Here is an 18,443-nt window from a genome sequence, read left to right as displayed (position 1 = left end):
CCCACTCACTTCTTTAAAGCACACAAAGGTGTTAACTGATAACATTTCGCTGACGAATTTCCAAACTCAACCAAAAACTGATAACATTTCGTTGAATAATTTCCAAACTCAACCAAAACTCTCTACCAAACAAGCACGGTGGCAAGACTTCTTGGCAGAATGTGATATTACGATTGAGCATAAGCCAAGCAAGGTGAATGCAATGCCGAATGAGTTGAGTAGGAAGGCTGAGCTAATGGCGATTAGCATTGTAAAAGGATCTCTCATAAAGCAGATCAAGGAGGCCACGAAGCGAGATGCGGTATCTCAAAAATTGCTTCAGGACGTGAAGTAGGGCATAGTCCCTTGGGAGATGTACAATGAAGAAAATGGGTGGCTCTATGTTTATGAGAACCGCTTGTACATCCCGGATGACTTAGATCTGAAGAAAGCTCTGTTATGGGAGTGCCACGACTATAAACTTACAAGGCACACAAGGCAAAATAAGACACTTGACAAGATGTGTCAAATGTTCTTATGGCCCGGCATGCGCAAAGACGTAGTGGAGTGCGTGCGTACATGCCGGACTTGACAGTTTGTTATGACCAACCGGACCAAAAGGACAGGCAAGTTGCAGACCATGCATGTCCCATCAAGACCATGGGATGTGGTGAGCATGGATTTCATTACTGCGCTCCCCAACTCTCATGGTTACACCGCAATCATGGTGGTGGTAGACTATTCTTCTAAGCAGGCCCACTTTATTCCGATCAAATCGCCCATCACTGCGAAACATGTAGCCCATCTGTACTTTACGCCTATCCTCAAGTACCATGGGTTGCCACTCGCAATCTCTCTGACTGAGATCCTAGGTTTCTAAGTGACATGTGGACTCAACTCTTCAAGATATTGGAGACCCAATTGCGTTTCAGCTCATCGTACCACCCTTTTCTAGATGGACAGACTAAAAAGATAAATCAAACCGCGGAGGACTTTTTGCGCAACTATGTTCAAGTGGACCAAAAAGATTGGGCGCTGCACTTGGACATTCTTGAGTTTCACTACAACACCACGGTGCATCGGAGCACGGGCTTTACACCATTCAAACTGGCAACCGGTAAAGAAGTTATCACGCCAATGGCTCTTGCTTCAGGGTTTCCAAAGGTGGATGATCCTGATGCAGAGGAGTTCTTGAATCGATGGCAAGAATGGTTGAAAATTGCAAAGAAAAGCTTGCAAAAGAGTAAACTAGTCATGAAGAAATTCCATGATCAAAAGCGCAAGCACATGGAGTTCTTCGTTGGCGACTTAGTACTTCTGAGCTCTCGCAACATTAACCTGCCACAGGACATGACTCCAAAATTCAATCATTGACTCTATGGACCGTATGAAGTCTTGTATGTGCTCGATGAGGTGACCGATAAATTGAAATTACCACTGAAGGTCGCCATCCATAATGTTTTTCATGTACAGTTGTTGCGTCGTTTCTATACAGATAATAAGTTTGGTAGGAAAGGCCCCCCGTCATTCTTAAACATTGTAAGCCCGCCATATGAGCCAGAGGCAATTTTGAAATATCAAATGTTCCGGGGCAGACTAGAGTTTTGTGTTAAGTTTAAAGCTAGAGCCATGACGGAATGCCGGTGGATTCCCAAGGCACATATGATTGATAACTATCAAGACATGGTTCTCAACTTCTATAATGCTTGAAGGGGACTTCAAGCTCCATCGAACCGGCGAGAGTATATGGGAGGTTCTCAGACAGTGTAACACGTGCGGACGTTTTTGGCACATTTTGTGAATACAAGCATTCTTCTATGTACCGTTCTTTGCTCCCTTGGTTTTCTTGTTGACACTCACACACGGGGTGGGTTGAGCGCACGTGAAAGAGAGGGGGATTGGGGTGAATGTCTAGGCATGTGCTTGGGTGCTTGGGTGCAAGACGTGTCATGCGAGGCGTGATGGGCTCGAGCCCTCGGCGGACGAGGGGGCGTGGGTTGTGGAGACCCCTGTGTACGTTTTTTATCATAACTTTGCGTTCAGACTCTGATTGAGGATCTTCTCGAGCCATTGTGACGGACATGTCGTGCTCTTTGAGGCTTGGACAATGGATGCCTAAGTGAAGACTCCAGGCGGGAGTTATTCAGGCTGAAGCCAGCGTGAGCATTGGCTACTCTTGAGGGACACGAAGTCTCCTTAGGACCTCCCACGGCTAAGGGAAAGGTGCGGTATTTGTGTGTGCTCTTGTGTGTACACTGTAAATGTGACTTTATTTTTTAGAACTCTGGGTCCAAGCACAAGTGAAAGAAAGAAGAGAGTGAAAACTCAAAAACTAAACCCCATTTCCGTTGCTCTCACAACCTCTCTCCCCTTCTTACTGTACATCCTTTGTCCCCTTTTCTCCCTAAACCCTCTTTTCTCTCTAGACTTCTGCGAGGTTCCCACCTTATCCACTGGACCCTTCCCTTTTCCTGATTTAAACTACACCTTAATCCTACATCAATCTAATCCTCTATGTTTAATTACATAACTCGGGGTCTAGTAACCCAATCGACATGAAATGGATCACATCTGGAAGCCTGCAAGCCTCCCTAACTCCCTCTAGACTCAATAGTGGCAGTGGGCTTACAAAACCATGATACGGCCTCCCAGCACCTATGACACTAAAACCTGCAAACTACCCCAAAAAAGCCATGGAACAAACTGCTTGCATGCGTGTCTAGACATACTCACTCTATCTGAAACAAAGGGGTCATAGGATTAAAAGATACTAGAATAATCAAGAACAAGAATATACTAATAAAACTCAAAATTCTCATTCATGCTCTAGCCCTCAACACTTACACTTGTGGAAGACTCTTATAGAAGAGCCCATGGGCTCCAATATTGGACTACCCAATCCAAAAATATTCCAAGGCTTGTGGTATGGCCTTGTCCAAATTTTCCTTCGACCAAAATTGTGTGAGAGAGTGCACTGAAGTGTGGATCCTGCACCATCATACACGAGACCACAAGAGCAAAATATAAGAGGCCATGGGAAGCACTCCTCAAGAACTCAAGATTGTAGCAGGTCTAGTCCAATTGAGGCAGAGAGCTTCTCATGTTGAAATGTGGCATCCACCATGAACTAGAAGTTGAAAACCAAATGAATTTTCAGAGCCACCTCAGATCATTGTGAAACAGGAATTACATGGAGAGGGAATGAATGGAATGAATTGTAATGGGATTCCAAAAATAAGCCTAGAATCAAAAATAACCAAACGCAGGTGAGAGAGAGAGAAAGAAAGAAAGAAAGAAAGAAATTTTATTAAAGGTCCACGGAAGGCCATACATGGCCTATGGGACACAAAATCATCCGAAAGGAAAATACATCATCAACGATGCGCCAACTAGGTGGCCTCATCGTAATACAGCTAAGATGCCAAAAATGGCTACAAAAATCCTAGATACAAAATGAAATGAAATAGAGTACCAAAAATGCCTAGATACAAAATGTAAAATATGAAATATGAGGAACATCGTCTTCCCTAAGGGGTCTGTGATCCAAAGAAATGATGGAAGTCATGGCCATCGACCATGCCTCCTGCCATGACTGAGCAAATGGAACACAAGGTGGTCGGATGGAATGGTACCTCTGATACCAAACCAAAAAAAGGGATGGGCTCACATCAACAAAGAGGAACTCTAACAGAATCAAGAATAATGATATTCATGATCTAGCTCTCAATCCTTTTTGCTTGAATGATGTATATGAGTGTTTCTCTTACATAAGACTGCATGGACAGTAGATAAAACAATAAATACATAACCTTTTTCCTTCCAACGGGTCCCGGCCTACATGGCAGATGCTTGTATAGAGCAGTCATACAAGGACTTTGTTCCTTTCTTGGGATTAAAAACTGTTTGCTTGTGATGAGATATTAAAAACAACAAACGTAAGGCCTTGTTTGCAAACCAAGATGGACTGTAAAACACCATGTAGAATACAATCATGTTGGTAACATAGTAAACAAGACATGCCATGCAACAAGATAAAGATAATAAACATAATGTTGGCCGAAGAAGCCACTTGAGTGGCGAACTCTCCAACATCACAAGGAGATCATAGCTCCAAATCCATAAGAAGTTCCAAAGTGAAGCCTATATGTAGCCCTTGATACCTTGAAAACTACAGTAGTGATTAAAAAATGTCCTTTTGGGTAGAAAGATATCCATTGATGGCATGTTCATCACAACCAGTCTGAGGGGTTCACATTATCTTGGCAAATGAACATCTTGCTTGTAGTGAGTATCTACAAGGGTGCTCTTCATACTTTCATGGCCATAACATGTCTTTACAATATGAAGCTGAAAAAGCCTTTTTTTTAATTAAGCACAATATAAATTCAACAAAACTCCAGTAGAAAGAGCTGCAAAGGACCAGATGGCATCCCTGACCAAGCACAAGTTTTCATTTCATTGTTTTTTTCGGTTTTCTATGCCAGGTGTATATTTCCAAAGCTCTTTAAAAACATTCATTGACACACATTCGAAAAGTGAACTTACTTGCTGATGGGCAACAAGTGGCCCTTAAAGGTTTTCTGAAGGGTAAAATTTTTCACGGGAACGGGATCTACATGATGATCAACATTAGAGTTGCTATATCTTATTGAAAGAGGATCTGGCCTGGAAATAGAGTGTTTTTCCCTTGACTCAGATGGGCTTTCCTTATGTCCTGGCTTGCCCAGTGTAAAGTCTTTTTCGACACTTTCACTCTTTAAGCTGTAGTAAAATGAAAATTCATCCTTGCTTTGTTCAAGCTGTACTGTTGCAGCGACCTGCAGTATAGTACAACAGAACCTTATTGTTTTTAGAATTACAAATCAGCTACCCATTCCCTAGAATATCATTTCAAAAGACTTAGATGTTGGTGCACCCTGCAGGGAAGTGCAATCATTAATATTGATCAATAACAAATCAAGGTTTTGGAAATGTCACAGAAGCATATATGGAAAAAATGTTTTAAAACAGTCTCTTAAAGCAACCTTGGATGGGAACCTTAAGGTCTTTATACCCAATAAACAAAGATGCTTACTTGATCCAGCAATTTATTCCTTTCCAGCTCAAGTAGTGCTTTTTGCCTTACCGCAACCTCATATTTCCTCTTCAATTCTCTAATGATTGGCTCATATTGGGAGAAATGCCTCTGTAACCTCTGTTCATTCCAAAAGTGGTGGAGAGCATTATTACAATAATTGAAAAGCATCTTGAACAACCACATTCTGTTCTTACTAAAACAAGAATAGGAAATTTATGGGTAAAAGAAAATAAGTGACCAAATCAGAGAGGTTGTAACCTAAATAGAGATTTTCCCAAGGGTGAGGACACCATGAGCTTGCCTACTCACAAAAAGCAATCACATCCTATACAGAAACCTTAATTGCCCCATTAATCCCTTCCAAGAAGCAAAGTTGTGTATGGTATGAAGTGACATACTTCTCATCCTCAGTGCTCCTTCCTTCATATTGTTTGGCAACGCAACCGACCGCTCTTAGTTCTCCCACTTGATGTACTTTATTGTTCTCTCATTACAAAGTTGAGTTTTACTAGGTTTGAGATTATCTGCTTGAGACTTGCACATCCCTTTGTTTTGTTTTGTGAGACATTATATATCTTCAATTTTAAAGAACCTTTTATTCAAGAAGCAAAGTTGAAAAAACCAGACTTGGGTGAAGCACAGAGAGTCTGCTCATGGCAGCAAGGTGGATATAGACAATATAGGTTGGGTTTTCCTTGAGTACTCTTTATCTTTCCAGAGATTAGTACCTTCTTTTAAAACGAGAAAACAATACAAAGAGTCTGCTATCCATGAGGCAATAAAATAAAAAGCTAGCTGTCCAGCAGCTTACTTCACAGAGTCCCAGCTCACTGCCTAGGTGCCAACAACTCGTGTGGCAGACTAAAGAACCAATAGATTACTGGATTTGTAAAAGATAGAAGATGCCTCTAGGCAAAACCTTGCAGAAATGCTCCCACCTCTTGGCAGTGTTCATAGAACTCTCTATACCTTGTTCCCACATGGTGCCCAAGGTGTAAATGAAATGAAGCCAAATGTTGAGGAGAATAGCAGTTTGACGAGCCTCTTACCCTCCACCAGGTTACAACGTTCAGCCAAATGTTCTAGGGCCACTATCTCTTAGACATTGTACTCTGGCAAGAACATGGGGCATCAAATCCTCGATCTCCTAGCTCTTGACACTCTTCCCATCCACTAAGTAGGCAGGGGAGTTCATTTATATGGAGAAGGCATGCTGCTCCTCTGTTAGCCACAGTACCATACCAGCAGATTCTACAAATTTTTAACTCTAATATTGCATGGCACACTATCGCAATAAAGACCACGTGATATGGAAATTATTGCATGCTTATGAGCTCATGCTATTGGCCTTGTTGCCAATGCTACAATTATCTTAACAAAACTTGACAGTCATGACTCAAGTGATTTTATCAATGGTGCAGGAGTGTTTCACATATAGTGAAAGGTCACCATCTAAGGCCATAGATTCCACAATTAACTCCAATATTGCATGACACACTATTGCAATAAAGGCTAAGTGATATGGAAATTATGGCATGCTTTTGATCTCAATCTATTGGCCTTGTTGCTCGTACTACAATTACCTTAACACCACTTATCATTCATAACTCAAGTGATTACATCAGTGATGAATGAATACTTCACATAGAGTGAGAGGTCACCATCCTTCAATAGTCCGTCAAAAAGTTAGCCAGTGCACATGCCCAAACTCATCCTCTAAAAACAAATACACAATGCAATTCAGTCTCATCACAACCACTCACACAGTTGACTAGCTACTATGACATCCGCACTGATGTCATCACCCTCCAACGGTGGGTGTAGAACCTAGTATAAACATTTGCTCTCACACATACATATCCATACATTCACACACATATTGAGCCTCCATATATACAAAGGTCTTCATACTGACTTTCTATCAGCACTCCAGAGGAGAAGGACAGACAAAGGCTAGCACTAAAGGAGGAGGGTAATCAAAAAGTAGTCCACATTCTCTTCATTTAATCCATAACTAATTGTGAAGACTATATGATTTAATTTTAGTATCCCAAACAAGCATTTCTAAGCAAAATATGCTTAGACAATCGAGTTGATAGGGCAACACACCATCTTAAGATAGAATTTATCGCAATACCAGCAAGCCACAACATGGATAAAAACTTCACAAGTGAGATTTGCATGCCTAGTAATACGGCGAGAACATATATCTAGATGAATCCAAGAACATGCCCAAACTCATCCTCGAAAAACACAACACATAATTTAATTCCAATCTCATGACAGTCACTCAAAAGGTTTGAAAACATAAACTCCATCATGCATAGTAGGGACAAGCTACTGTGGCATTCCCACACACATCATCAGCGCCCAACGGTGGCTGCTTCATTTGCGTGGCCATTAAGGCCTCTAGAAGGGTCAAGTACGGCATGTAACCCTTTGAGACTCCATGTAAACCAACAATTACCCTCTCAATCAAAAGGGTTCCAAAATACTCAAATCACCAATAGGGTCATATTCAAATACCCTAGTCATCCATAAAAAACCAGACCAACAAAGTGGAAGTTACCCACACAAGTCCAAACTTCTATGATCTCTATACTTGAGCCTTCAAAGATACATCAACCATTTCTAAACTTTAAATAAAAAACAAGCAACACAGCTACAATATTGTAAAATAACTGCACCTATGCTCCAGCCAGTGTCTTTCCATGTCTTTCCCTCGCGAAGTTCTCCAAGGGCAAGCTGCTAGCTGCAAGAGTCCGCTGATGCAAGTGCTGCTGGAGAAGAAGGATACTGGTATTCTCCTCTATGCTTGCCATACTAGGAGAACTCAAACCACTGCACCTCTCAACACGTGTTGCAGAACAAGGGTATCCACATTGTCCTCTGTTATTCCCCTACTAGGAGGACCAAAACCATGCTCTTCAGTCCCACTACACCTCTCAAGAGTTATCCCCCCGAAAACCAATGCCCCGCATAGGTGTACTCCTAGCCCATCACTTCCCCAACCATCGCACAGTTCATGGTTCTCTACAACTAGATGAAGTTCAAAACCCTATTATCCTCAACGGCATGATCAATGGCCTATGAATCAAACTGTAGGGACCCACCCATGTCTATGTTGAAGAAAACCAGAGAGCGCATATCAAGGAGGAACTTGTCCTCACATCACCTACAGTGATGGGCTGAGAGGGGGACTCCAGCAAGCATGACCGCTTGGCACATTTAGAGATCTAGATGTACAGAGGCTATTGATGGCACACAGGTCCACCCTGCTCATACCTTGGCTTCCATTTGGACAAACATTGTACATACCTTGAGATCCTTTTTAGGATTCAAACTTCTTGTTTGGACAGATGCTCTGGAGGCATGGTTTAGAGAGCTGAAGAATGTGATGACTACCGCACCAATGTTGCATAACATGGATTCGAGTAAACCATTCATTGTTGAGACAAATGCCAGCAACTATGCCATTCGATCAGTCTGTTGCAGGATGTTTGACCTCTGGCTTTTGTTAGTAAAAAATGGACACCAGCACAGGTTAGTTATCCTACACATGAAAATGAAACCTTTGCTATAGTGCATGCACTAAGGAAGTGGAGTCATTATTATATGACTCCTAGTTTGTGAGATAACATATCAATTAAGTACTTCTATCATACTTCAAACTTGCATCTCTGAAAGGGTAGATGGTTTGAACCTATGCATGATTTTGATTTTGAGATTCAATACAAAAGAGGAAGCACTAATGTGGTGGCTGATGCATTAAGTTGCATCGGTTATGGGAACTTTATGAGTTTCATTGAGATCCTAACTGATCTATTTCATCCCTTAAAGGACTGCATGAGCACAATCATCATTTCATCCATATTTCGCAGCAATTCCAAGGAGGGGCACGCCTAGATGAACCAGGTCTCTTAAATCAAAAGGGTAAAGTCTGCATGCTCGATGCCCAAAGGACACAAGGAAAAAAGTATATGACACCCCTATGTTAGACATCCTGGTATCCAGTGAACGTTGGCTTTGGTGAAGCGAGAATTCTATTGGACCAAGACGCAGATGTTAAATGTTACATTCAAGAGTGTCAACAACATCAAGATAATAAGGCAAAACGCCTAAAAGGTAATTTGCCGTATATATTCAAAATCCTAGATAAGAATGGGAGAGCATTTGGATTTTTTAGTAAGCTTGCCACACTTCAACTATGGGCATGATGCAATATGGGTGGTTGTGGATAGACTGACAAGATGACCAGGTTTATTACAGGAGAGACTACAATCTCTGCTCCACAACTACGTAGGTTTTTATGGAGAAATTATCTAGTCTCTACAGTCTACAAGCTGAGATCATCAATGATAGCAATCCTAAGTTACGAGTCGTTTCTTGTAAGAATGTTTAAAATTTGGACACTGAGCTGACTATGAGTTCATCTAAACATCCTGCATCAGATGGACAGACGGAGCTGATTAAACACATTCTTGAGAATATGTTTGTGCATTTATCTCTTAGAAGCAATCTAATTACAGACGTTATGTTGAGTCCATCTGTCTTTATGTGTGCATTCCAGCCTAAGGCTCCACATTTGGTTTGCACAACTACCAAAATTATCAACTTCTCATTATGCTCAAGAAAAATCAAGCACCCCAAGGGTGCTATTCTGGCCATCCCCTTTCGACTTGTTTCACTGAGCTTCCCAGTTCACTGCCTATGAAACCATTGGAAGAGCTACAAGAAGCTAGTTATCCCATGATCCATAAAACATAGCCATATATGAGGTTGAAAAAGGGCTGAAGTGAGTAAGCAAAAGCAAGCTGAGTGTGAGGCTACACTGTATCCCCTCTTGCATTTGACTAAATAGGTACACTACAGTGCTATCACTATGTAGATGTAAAGCTCCCCAGAATGTTATTTAAAATGATAGCTTCTTCTGAGTTGAAATCCTCTAAAGGCTGCTGGCAAATATTATATGCTCTGATATAGTTTTCTCATCAAATGGGCTGAAAATATGTGTATTTAATTGCCGAGCAAAGGAGCTGCATCCTGGATTATAGCAATCGTCACTCCCTCAGCATCTCATTAATATGTATTTACGATGAGGTAACATACTGGAGAGGTGAAAGAGATAAGACTCTTTATTTACAAATGGACAAGAACATGGCATTACATGGAAGCACTAAAAAAGTCAGAGGATTGGATATTAACATAATAATTTCAAATGCAAACTTTCATTCTGCTAAAATGACTGAATTTGTGTGATTTTAACCTTCTTTCAATAAGATAATTTGCTTTATACAAACCTTCACATCAACTATAAGCTTATTTTTTTCTTGAGCAATTCGTCTATGGTGCATCCGATGAACATTCCTCTCTTTCCTGACTTTTTCCAACATCTCCTGCCTGCACCTGCAATCTGAACAAGTCAGAGATAAGAAACATGCATGGTTGGACTGCCTCAAAAGAACATCTCAATCAAGACAAAAAGTTTGAGTTCATACGTGTTCCTTAACCATCAGGCTCAATTCCTTTTTTTTTATTTTAATATCAACAACTTATGCTAGGTATCTGTAAACCTAAAAAATTCACACATATTCAAAAAAGATAGAAATTTGTCAAAGACAAAATCTTAAAGTGGCCAAAAGAGCATACTGTGCAAGGTAGTTTGCATGCTGAAGTTGTTGTTTAAGACTTGAAACTACCTCCTCCAATTGCATGCTTCTTGTATACTCATCAGGAACAGGGCCTAATTCACTTTGGAGTAATTTTCGTTTTTTCTTCAATTCAAACCATTCTGTCTGGGTTTTAGCATATCCAGACACTTTTTTGTTAAGCAGCTAGCAGCATATGAAAAAGGATGCATTATTAAGTCATTCATCCAAATGTAGTTTCAATAAAGCATCCTCTCCCAGCCTTCTAATCTTAGTTACCATATGGATAATTGGGTTGCCTGTAATTTGTTATTTGAAGTCATAATCATTCATCTCTATTTTACATTTTTTCCATTGGATAAATGAAATGTATGTATAGAATTAAACGGTACAAAGATTACAAATTAGATCTGGACTCAAAATCTAGAATGACTACATCAGAGGGAGTAGAGCACCAAAAAAATAAGGGCAGGAAAAGGAGGATCGAGATAAAGACAGTTTAAGATGAAATAAAGACGAGGAGCAAAAAAGGAAGGAGATGAACAAAGTATGGAGGACAAACGAAAAGAGAAACAGCAAGACGAGGAGGAATATACTTGAGTTTACAGCAATTTACCTCAAAAACACTCAGAGTATTTGTAAGGTTCATTTTGACCAAAAAATTGCGAATGTAGTCATCTACCACCTCTGACTTTCGTGTCACGGGGCCATGGTCTGGGTGAGGTGGTTCTGGAATCTTGTTTTTGCCTGAATAAGAAATCATGCAATTTACAAAAGCGTTATCATGCATTTGGCTTTCAAGTAGTAGACTTCAAAAACTTTCAACCAAATAGGGATGCCTGATTTAATCAAGTATTGTGGAGCCACCTACACCCTACTTCATTTAAAACCAAGTAAACGTGAAAAAATGCAGTTTCATCATCTCTTGTTTCCTTCCCTCAAAGGAAATGAATAGTGTGCAGCTTCAAATATGATGATAACTAAAGTTGTCACTGCTTAAGAAGATAAGTAAAACCTTTTTAAAAGCATCCTCATTGCACTGACAACTGCCTTGTTAGACATCAAATAACTTACGTAATGATGACTGAGGTGGGATTGGTCAAACTGTTACAGAGATATTAACATTTTGTAATGATGCGATTGAACTGTTATGGAAGGCTGCTTGTACAAGAAGTCATGATGACCCTCAACAACTTGGGCAGTACTATTCCAGCACTGAATGATAACATGAAATCATGAATGTTACACTCAACAACAAAAAGAGCTGACAAATGGGAGAAACACTAGATGCACCTGGACAAGGAGGGTAGTGGAAGATATATGAATGGAAGAAACAGTTCCTTAGTTTCGCACTACAATTCTGGTGGCATAACTTTAGTTTCGCACTACAATTCTGGTGGATGTTATGCCACCTCCTTTCCCCCCCCTTACTTGTATGTGCAGTACTTCCTCTTCTTGTCCTGACCAGACAGCTGATGGTCAAACTGTATGGTACAGGTTGACCAGACAGCTGATGGTACAGTTTCATAGCAGAAGATCAGAAGCTAGTGATCTAAGGGCAACATCCCTAGAAGGTTTTAGACCAAAACACTCAGCACTATCTTGTCACAGCAAGAGTTGCAGCAGAGGAGCTAAGGGCGAGAACAATGCCTTATACTTCTGCTTTGTGGATTTCAAGAAATTATTTGGCACTGTACCACCGGAAAAGATTTGGGAAAATTTGACAAAATGCACCAGCTATAAACGGTGAAAAAGGAGTTAGTGCAAATCTATGGGTGTGAAGCATGGGTCCAGGACTAGCTAGGGAATAATAGGAGAGAAGGCATTGTAAAAAAGAGTCCACATAGAAGAGCTAGGGGACAAGATGCAAACCCATGCCCATCCTATTGGTTGAGGCAAGTATGCTACCTTTGAAGGGCAATGCTATGCCAACTCATCAAATACCTAGAGAGAACAGATGCTTGGTAGCCTACTTCTCAGGGTTTTCACTCACTACCTAAGGTAACCCTAAAGCATGCGCCTACAGAAAGTATGGTGGACTATGCAACCAACCAATTCCTTCACCTATGAGAATGTAGAAAATAAATGTAAGCCAGACATTACAGAAATGCTGAACTAAACCACATTGTGTGTTGCTCCAGCTCGAGTGCAAGCTCGAGTGCAAGGTATGTATCAAAACAATGCTGAATGGACTCCTCAGCAAAAAGGAAATGAGGGAAAGAGGGGTTGACCCAATAGTGATTTTTCTATTCCCGAGTGATTTCTAGAGTCTTCTCTAAAAAGAATTTGTAGACACATACAATGATATGGTGGTGTAGGATAGACTAGGACTTAGTCTATTTTTGTGTGTAGTACTTGGGTACTATATATACTAAGTACTTGTACTTCATTGAGAAAGTGTAATGAAGGTTGATGAACCCCTACCTCAGTCAATCCAAGTAAAAGATTTTATCTTTGGATTGAATGATCGGATAAAGATGGAAGTTCGGGCTAAGTATGCGAACACGCTAGATGAAGCAATTGCCATAGCCCTGAACTATGAAGATGCAAAAGGAAACAGACCAAGTGGGTTTGTGCAGGTTGGGACTCAGTATGGGTACCCGAAGAAAACTGGGTTTAAGAAGAAGTGGATTAGCAAAGGGGGTGCCTCACAGCCTAGTGGTCAAGCCAAGGAGGTGAAACCAGTTGAGACTCCTAAATCAAGTACCACCATTGGAATGAAAAGAAAAGTAACACCAATGGCAGCCCGGGCTTGGTCAAAGTCCTCTTTGAACCCAGAGCAAAGGGAAAAAGCGAGGAGAAGGCTTGTGTTTCGGTTGCCTTCAGCCTCATCAGTGGAAAGATTGTCCACGGAACAAAGATCGTCGGATGGCTGAGATGATGGTCTCAGAATGCGACGTGGAAATGGAGGGAAGTCCCAGAGCAGAACAGATGCAGATTCAGCTAGTGGGATCTTCTCAAAGGTCAGTACCTTTTTTGTTATGTGTGTCTATTGCTAAGTTAGTAACTAGTGCCCCTGATAATATCCTGTCAAAGCCCACAACAACGGGGTATACAGCCTTTAATGATACGGAGTTAATTAAGATGAAAGGGCAAGTAGTTAATCATCAGGTCATTGTGTTGTTTGACTTAGCGTCAATGCACAATGTAATTAACTCCAAGCTCATAAAAAGGCTGAAACTAAAGACTAGCCCATCTGACTATGCATAAACAGTCAGGATGGCAGACGGAAGTTCAACTGAAGTATGGGACCAAAGGGTTACCCAGTTGGAGCTTCGAATTCAGGACTATGCTAAGAAGCTTGATTTTGAAATGACTAAGCTTTCTCATGTAGATATAGCCCTGGGTAAGGCTTGGCATTCTAGGAAGAATCCAGCCATAGATTGGAAAAAGCACATTTATCAATTCAAGATGAATGATTTACTGTATGTCTTACGAGGTGAAAGGGATATACCTCAAGGACCGTTGGTTTCCGTGATGGAAATTCAAAAGCTCAAGAAGAGTTTTTGTTTCTTTGTACAGCATCGGTAGTGCCGATTGATGATTCTTCGGCTAGCACTGATGTTGCTCAAAATGGAGAGATGGCCAAGCTGGCTAGTCAAATAACAGAGGAGTTCTCTGATTGTTTTAGGGATGAGCTACCTTATGGATTACCTCCAGAGCGGAATGTTCAGCATAAAATTGAACTAATCCCGGGGGCAGAACCTATAAATAGACCTCCCTATAGGTTGAGTTTTATTGAAGAGGCGGAGGTGCGAAGACAACTAGAAGAATACCTCAAGTTGGGGCAGATTCAACTAAGTTTTTCACCTTTTGCTTCGCCAGTGATATTAAAGAAGAAGAAAGATGATACTTTTCGTCTCTGTATAGATTACAGAGCATTGAATAATATCACTATTAAGCACAGGTATCCGATGGCTCGGATCGATGATTTGCTAGATGCATTACATGGGGCCGTAATTTTTAGTAAGATAGATCTTAAGTGTGGCTACCATCAGATCCGTATTAGCGCCGAGGATGTGCATAAAACCGCTTTTAGAAGCAGGTTTGGACATTATGAGTTTTTGGTAATGCCCTTTGGACTTACCAATGCTCCAGCTACATTCGTCATGCTTATGAACGATTTACTACGTTCGTATATCGGAAAGTTTGTAGTACACTTTATTGACGATATTCTAGTGTTCAATAAAAGTATTACTGAGCATCATGAACACTTAAGAATAGTATTCAATACTTTGAGGAAAGCCAGTCTTTATGTAAATATCAAGAAAACTATACTGTGTACGATAAGACTTGAATATTTAGGATTCATAATTACTCCTGAGGGGGTAGAAATGGATCCAAAGAAAGTGGCTGCGATACTGACTTGGCCAATCCCTCAGAGTTTGACTGCTTTGCGATCATTCTTGGGATTTGTCCAATTTTATCGAAGGCATATCAAAGGATATTCCGAAATAGTATCGCCATTGATTGATTTGACCTCAGATAAAGTATCTTTTATATGGGGACAGAATCAACAAGAAAGTTTTAACACCATAAAACAAGTTGTGGTCACAGGACCGGTGTTAAAAATAGTTGATCCCCAAAAACCAGTTTTTCTTGAAACCGATGCAAGTGGCATTGCGGTAGGAGCACTTCTCCTCCAAGAGGGAAGGCTAGTAGCCTTAGAAAGCAAGAAGCTTTCTCCCTCTCAACGAAATTGGCCAACTCATGAATTGGAGTTGTATGCTATTATCCATGCTTTGAAAACATGGAGACATTATTTGTATGGATCATAGTTTTATGTGAATGTTGATCATGATACTCTGAAACATTTTTGTAAGCAACCTAACTTGAGAGGCCGCCAAGCTAGGTAGGCAGAACTCATGCAGGAGTTTAATTTGACGATTCGGTACCGAAGAGGGAAGGATAATAAAGTTGCTGATGCGTTGTCATGCATTATGCATAACATGAGTTTGATGCGTTGTCATGCATTATGCATAACATGAGTTTCACGGTGTTAGAGAGTGCTCTAATGATCGAGATTAGAGAAACTCAAAAGGTGGACGAGTTCATCCATAGCCTTTGGCCTAAGGCTCATGTGTTCAAACCCGGGAAAAAGGATGACCTGGCATCCAAAAAAGGCCAAACTTATGCAAGATATGCCATAAGGGATGGTATGCTAAAAAGAAATGGCAAGGTAGTAGTACCTAATTAGAATGATCTCAGGCAGAGAGTCATTCAACAATGCCATGATAGCCCATGTGCGGAACATCCAGGAGTCGAGAAGACATATGATCTCGTGAAGCAAGATTTCTTTTGGCCAAAGATGAAAAAGCATATTCATGAATATGTGACACATTGTTTTTCGTGTCAGGTAAGTAAGGCAGAGCAGGTGAAGCCACCCGGACTTTTACAGCCCTTGGAGATACCACTAAGTAAGTGGGAGGGCATTTCCATGAACTTTATTGTAGGTTTGCCTAGGACACAAGGTGGATATGATTCTATCTTTGTGGTGGTTGATCGTCTTACCAAGATGGCTCACTTCATTCCAACTAGAGAGTCTGTTAGTACCCCACAAGTGGCGGATTTGTTTATTAGACATATATTTCGTTTGCATGGATTACCCAAATCCATAGTATCAGACAGAGATGTCAAATTTACTGGTCATTTTTGGACTGCGGTGTTTGAGGCACTAAGGACTGAGTTGGGAATGAGCAGTGGGGATCATCCAGAAACGGATGGTCAGACGGAAAGAATCAACCAAATTTTAGAGGATATGCTTAGAGCATATGTGTCATTGAGGCAACATACATGGGACAAGTGGTTGCCATTGTTAGAGTTTGCCTACAATGATAGAAAACATTCCTCTACAGGGTTCAGTCCATTTGAGCTGAACTATGGTTATAGGCCAGTGAACCCAACTATAGTTGGAGTACCTCAGAAAGTGCCTAGTGCTGCGAACTTTGTGGTTCAGATGCGGGAGATGCTAGAACTTGTGAGAGCTAACATCCGCCAAGCTATGGATAGAGCTAAGGCGTATGCGGATGAAAACCGATCCACTAGAGAATTTAAGGAAGGAGAAAAAGTTTTTCTCAGAGTTCCTTCGCACTCCAAGTCTTTGACTGCAGGAGATTCTATCACAGAGTTTTTTCAGCCAGATCACATGGACACCCACAGGACAAGGCCTCGACATGACCGTGACCCGAAGCCTATGACCCGACAGCTCAGATAGAGGGGTGACACACAGATCACACTTGGGGACATCCCCTCCATGTTTAGAGTCGGGACTCGCCCGATGGGGGTCATAGTTGCCTTGGTTAGACGCAGAGCTATGACCATGAGACATGCCAGGGCATCACCTTTGAGTGGCCGACAGCACTCTATCGCCGATTTCATGCCCCCATTGCCACATCCATGCTGATGTCTTGATGGTGATGATGATGGTGGTGGTGATGATAATGATGATGATGATGATGATGATGAGATAGTCGACTACCGACATAACATGACTATGTTGTATCTAGGATTTAGTACTGGCATTCTGCATATTTTGCATTTGCATTGGTGTGGATGTGTAAGTAAATAATACAACGTCTGTGCTCAACAGATAACAGGATCTCGTACACAAGAGAGAAAAGAAGATAGTATGGAGAATCAAAAATTTGATTACTGTACAATTGATACAATAGATGGTGCCGTCTCCCAGCCGTGCGCTCCTGTGAAAGAAGCTTCGCTGGAAACAGTAGAAGATGGAGGCTGAATGCTAAGGAATCAAGGTTGCTGTAGCCAGTGATGAAATGGGCTTCACGGGCTTGCTCTTATATAGCCACCAGTCGTAGTCGGTTAAGCTCAATTGGGTGGCCGACCCAGTCCACCCAAAACGGTCGACTGGGGGTCCGTCCCGAAATAGGCCACCGACCATACGATAGAACCGGTGTGTAAAATAGAGCAACTGACCTACGGTTCTCTGTTCGGCCCACAGCCATCTGGGATCATCTGAGGCTACAAACGGGCCCCGCAACCCGAGAGTGGGCTGCCCCGAGAAATGCTCCGTCTACCCTCAATGCAGTCAGTCAAGGGATGCCTTCCCGCACTTGCATGTAGCCTAGTTGGCGGTGTGTCAACTCTATTTGAAGCCGTCTAGCCATCAGGCCACACATGGCCCCCATCTGGTGTCCAAACCAGGACCTACCGGATAACCGAGCTACTCAAATGCCTTCTCCTCATATGGGGGGCTTACAAGTAGAGTTAGCTTGTTTCCGGGTAGTTACACGAGAGTGGAGCATTGATATCTAACACCCCCCCTCAATGTCCACCCGCAAGTGAACTTACTTTTTCGGGCCAATGCCAAGTCGATGAAGATGCCTCTCCAGCAGGTCTCTTCCAAGAGCCTTCGTGTAGATGTCCGCAGCATTCTCTGTAGTCGGACAGTACACCAAGTCGACCTCTCCATCCATGATCAGCTCGCGTACAAAGTGCTATTGAATCTCAATGTGTTTTGTGCGAGTGTGGAATACCGGGTTCTTTGCAATCGCCATGCAACTCTGATTGTCACATAATAACTGCGTAGGCTTGTTCTGCACTGCACCCATGTCCCCTAAAATCCTTCTCAACCACACTGCCTCGCAAGAAGCAAAGCATGCAGATTTGTACTGGGCCTTGGTAGAAGAAAGAGCAACTGTGGGTTGCTTCTTGCTGACCCATGACACAACTCCAGATCCAAGTGAGAAACAATACCCTGTCACTGATCTCTTGCT

General features: G+C 41.7%; 1 protein-coding gene across 1 annotated transcript in view; it reads right to left on the bottom strand.

Annotated features, from left to right (window-relative positions):
- The window catches only part of LOC147896522 (uncharacterized), a 149,549-nt gene that overhangs the window by 119,031 nt on the left and 12,075 nt on the right, over window positions 1-18,443 (bottom strand). Inside the window, exons 4-8 of the mRNA XM_087381890.1 lie at window positions 11,321-11,451; window positions 10,706-10,851; window positions 10,357-10,462; window positions 5,054-5,173; window positions 4,525-4,796 (exon numbers count right to left, since the gene is read on the bottom strand). Of these exons, the coding sequence (XP_087238016.1) occupies window positions 4,525-4,796; window positions 5,054-5,173; window positions 10,357-10,462; window positions 10,706-10,851; window positions 11,321-11,451 (775 nt within the window). The remainder of the gene's footprint in view (window positions 1-4,524; window positions 4,797-5,053; window positions 5,174-10,356; window positions 10,463-10,705; window positions 10,852-11,320; window positions 11,452-18,443) is intronic.

The sequence above is a fragment of the Dipteris shenzhenensis genome, chromosome 11 (assembly GCF_047967505.1).
Source record: "Dipteris shenzhenensis isolate YYH24624 ecotype China chromosome 11, Dip_SZ_1.0, whole genome shotgun sequence".
Taxonomy (NCBI): Eukaryota; Viridiplantae; Streptophyta; class Polypodiopsida; order Gleicheniales; family Dipteridaceae; genus Dipteris; species Dipteris shenzhenensis.
This window is presented reverse-complemented; position numbering and strand designations above follow the sequence as displayed.